The sequence below is a fragment of the Malania oleifera genome, chromosome 13 (genome assembly GCF_029873635.1).
Source record: "Malania oleifera isolate guangnan ecotype guangnan chromosome 13, ASM2987363v1, whole genome shotgun sequence".
NCBI lineage: Eukaryota > Viridiplantae > Streptophyta > Magnoliopsida > Santalales > Ximeniaceae > Malania > Malania oleifera.
Window position 1 is genome coordinate 12,129,936 of NC_080429.1, and position 2,991 is coordinate 12,132,926.

The 2,991-nt window shown below is 39.0% G+C and overlaps 1 protein-coding gene across 1 annotated transcript; it reads left to right on the forward strand.

Annotated features, from left to right (window-relative positions):
• Positions 1 to 230: 230 nt before the first annotated feature.
• On the forward strand, positions 231 to 2,441 carry LOC131146793 (pentatricopeptide repeat-containing protein At3g29230-like). The gene has a single exon (XM_058096580.1). It carries the CDS (start codon positions 507 to 509, stop codon positions 2,247 to 2,249), a length of 1,743 nt encoding a protein of 580 aa, XP_057952563.1. The 5' UTR covers positions 231 to 506; the 3' UTR covers positions 2,250 to 2,441.
• The last annotated feature ends 550 nt before the right edge of the window (positions 2,442 to 2,991 follow it).

A 2,991-nucleotide genomic window follows, 5' to 3' on the forward strand; every position in this document is an offset into this window, starting at 1 on the left:
CAAAATGAGGTGTTTACAAATATTTGAAGTATAAATTTTAAAACTTAAATTTAAATTTGTGTAAAGTTGAATAAAAATATAAAGTTTACCTTTCCATTTAGAAGAAGTCTTAAATTTAAATAAAATATAATATAAAATTATAGTAAATTTTATCCAAATACACACAAATTTAAATTCAAAAAACTGAAAGCAATATAATTTAGTTTCTATGTCTTGTTCAGGTTGCAGTACCATTTTGCTTTGGGATCAGCCAGCTTTGTAGTGTGCAAGAACCAAGAATTGGGAACAGCTTAAATTGATAAACTCCATTACTCCATCCCCTCCCCCAACGTTGTGCTGCCCTAAATCTCTCAAAAAGCTCTTGCACCCTAACTTCAAAATCTTCCAATTTTGGATGGGGAGGTGTAGAGATCCCAATAAACCACAAAACCATCAGCTTCTTCCGTGTTAAGACTCGAGCCATACGCCGCACCTGATGACTGTTAATTCCCCAACATCCCTTACATATGCATTGTTCTCTGGAAACAATTTCAAACATTTTGCGACAATGCACGTTCAAGCAGCTGAAACAGATTCATGCCTTTATTCTCTGTACCTCTCTCCACCAACACAAGACCATTTCATTGAAATTGCTCCGCCGAAGCACCGAATTCGGAACCATGGAGTATCCCAACCTCGTTTTCGCTCAAATGGGTGGTCTGCTTTGCACAGACACTTCCCTCTGGAATGCCATGCTAAGAGGGTTTGCCTTTAATGGCCCCGTCGGGAAATGCCTCTTATTGTATGATGAAATGCGTCAGAGAGGACTCAAACCCAATAATTACACGTACCCGTATGTCATCAACTCCTGCTCTGAGATAGGATGCTTTAGAATAGGAGAGAAAGTGCAATGCCAGATCGTAAAATCTGGTTTCGAATCGGGACTCTCGGTGGGCACGTCGCTTTTTAATATGTACATAAAGATGTTGGATTCTTTTGAGCAGGGGACTGTGACGAGTGCAAAATTGGATGAAGCTCGGAAGATTTTTGATTGTATGTGTATTAAACCTATTGAATTGTGGAATCAAATGATCTCCCAGTATGGGAGTCTTGGAAATGTTAAGTGTGCTAGGAAGTTGTTTGAAGTTATGCCTGAAAGAGATGTTGTTTCTTGGAATTCTATGATTTCAAGTTATGTTAAAGTTGGGGATGTGGCAAATGCAAGAGATTTGTTTGAACAGATGCCGGAGAAAAGTGTCGTGTCATGGACTTCAATGATCGGGGCATATGCTAGCTCGGGAGACCTTTACATGGCTAGAGAATTTTTTGAGAGAATGCCATCCAGAAATGTGGTTTCTTGGAATTCTATAATTTCAGGTTACTCCCAGCAGGGAAAATTTGCAGAGGCATTGAATCTATTCATCCAAATGCAGTCCCAAGGAGTAATTGCAGATGGGTTTACCTATGTTTCAGTTTTGTCAGCCTGTTCCCAGTCGGGTGCTCTAGAGTTCGGGAAATGGGTACATTATCTAATAAAAGATTGGTCTCAGATGGGAGTTGTTATTGTAGGGACTTCCCTTATAGAAATGTACGCTAATTGTGGAGATGTTGACAAAGCTTTTACAATTTTTATCAAAATTGAGATGAAGGATGTCTTCTGTTGGAATGTTATGATCAGATCACTAGCCATCCATGGTAGAACAGAAGATGCTCTCAAAAATTTTTTCTTGATGCCAAAGATGGGATTGAAGCCAAATGACTATACATTCAGCAATGCTTTGTTTGCTTGTAGCCATGGAGGGATGGTAGAAAATGGTCGCAAGATCTTTGATAGCATGGAGAGAGATTTTGGGGTCAGCCCAAAGCTTAAACATTTTGGTTGCTTCATCGACTTGCTAAGCCGGAATGATCATCTCGAGGAAGCCGAGCTTCTAGTGAAGGAGATGCCATTTGAGCCTGATAGTGCTATTTGGGGAGCTCTACTTGGGGGCTGCAGAGTAAGAAGTGACTTCAAGTTAGCCAAGGAACTCATAGAGATGGCGGAAGGTATGAAAGCAAGGGACTCGGGACTTTATGTGCTATTGTCCAATATCTATGCCTCCAGGGATCAATGGCCAGAGGCTGCAAGTGCAAGGGAGAAGATGGAAGAGAAGAAAATATGGAAGAGAGCAGGGCTTAGTAGTGTTATTCATGTTCATGATGAGGATTCAGGCCTTGCGAAAAACAGTGCCATTCCCAGCGAAGTTGCAATAGAGTTACAAAACAGGTAACACCCCTCCCATATAAGGGATTGAAAATTCAAATAGTTGATCTTTGTATGATGGAACTGAGAAGTATAGTATTATAGCACATTCAAGACTATCTGTGGTCAACATCTTTTTAAAGCCATAAACAATTTTTGCAACTTGCACAGTATTCAGAGCTTCTGGAATAACATTTTCACCCAGACAATTTCCAGTTGTACCATCTAAGCATTACAAAGTAAAAGTTACCGAGATGAGAATGTTTAGATGGATGAGTGGTATAACAATGAAAGATAAATTAAAAATGAACATATTTATGGTAAGTTATGTGTAGCTCGTATAAAAGATAAGGTAAGGGAGGGACGACTCAGATGGTATGGACACTTGCAACGCAGGCCACGTAGTGCACCTATGAGAAAGAGTAACTTAATTACTGTGAGAAGCAATAGAAGGAGTAGCGGTAGACCTAAAATAACTTGAGAGGAGGTAGTGAGTAAAGATTTAATATGCTTAAATTTATCAAAAGAAATAGTTCATGATCACATAAATTGGCGGAAAACGATTCATATAGCCGACCCCACCTAGTGAGACTAAGGTTTGGTTTTGTTGTTGTTGTTGTACTATCTAAGCATTACCTTCCGAATAATTTCTAATTTCCTTCACCCCAAGAGATTGGAATTCGGATCTTGGGTTTGAATTTGTATGGTGTGAACTTGAATAAAATGTAATATAAAATTATAATAAGTTTAGTCCAAATCCTCACAAATAT

Excerpts from the sequence above, each read along its gene's own strand:
- LOC131146793 (XM_058096580.1), top strand. The coding sequence starts at position 507 with ATGCATTGTTCTCTGGAAACAATTTCAAACATTTTGCGACAATGCACG.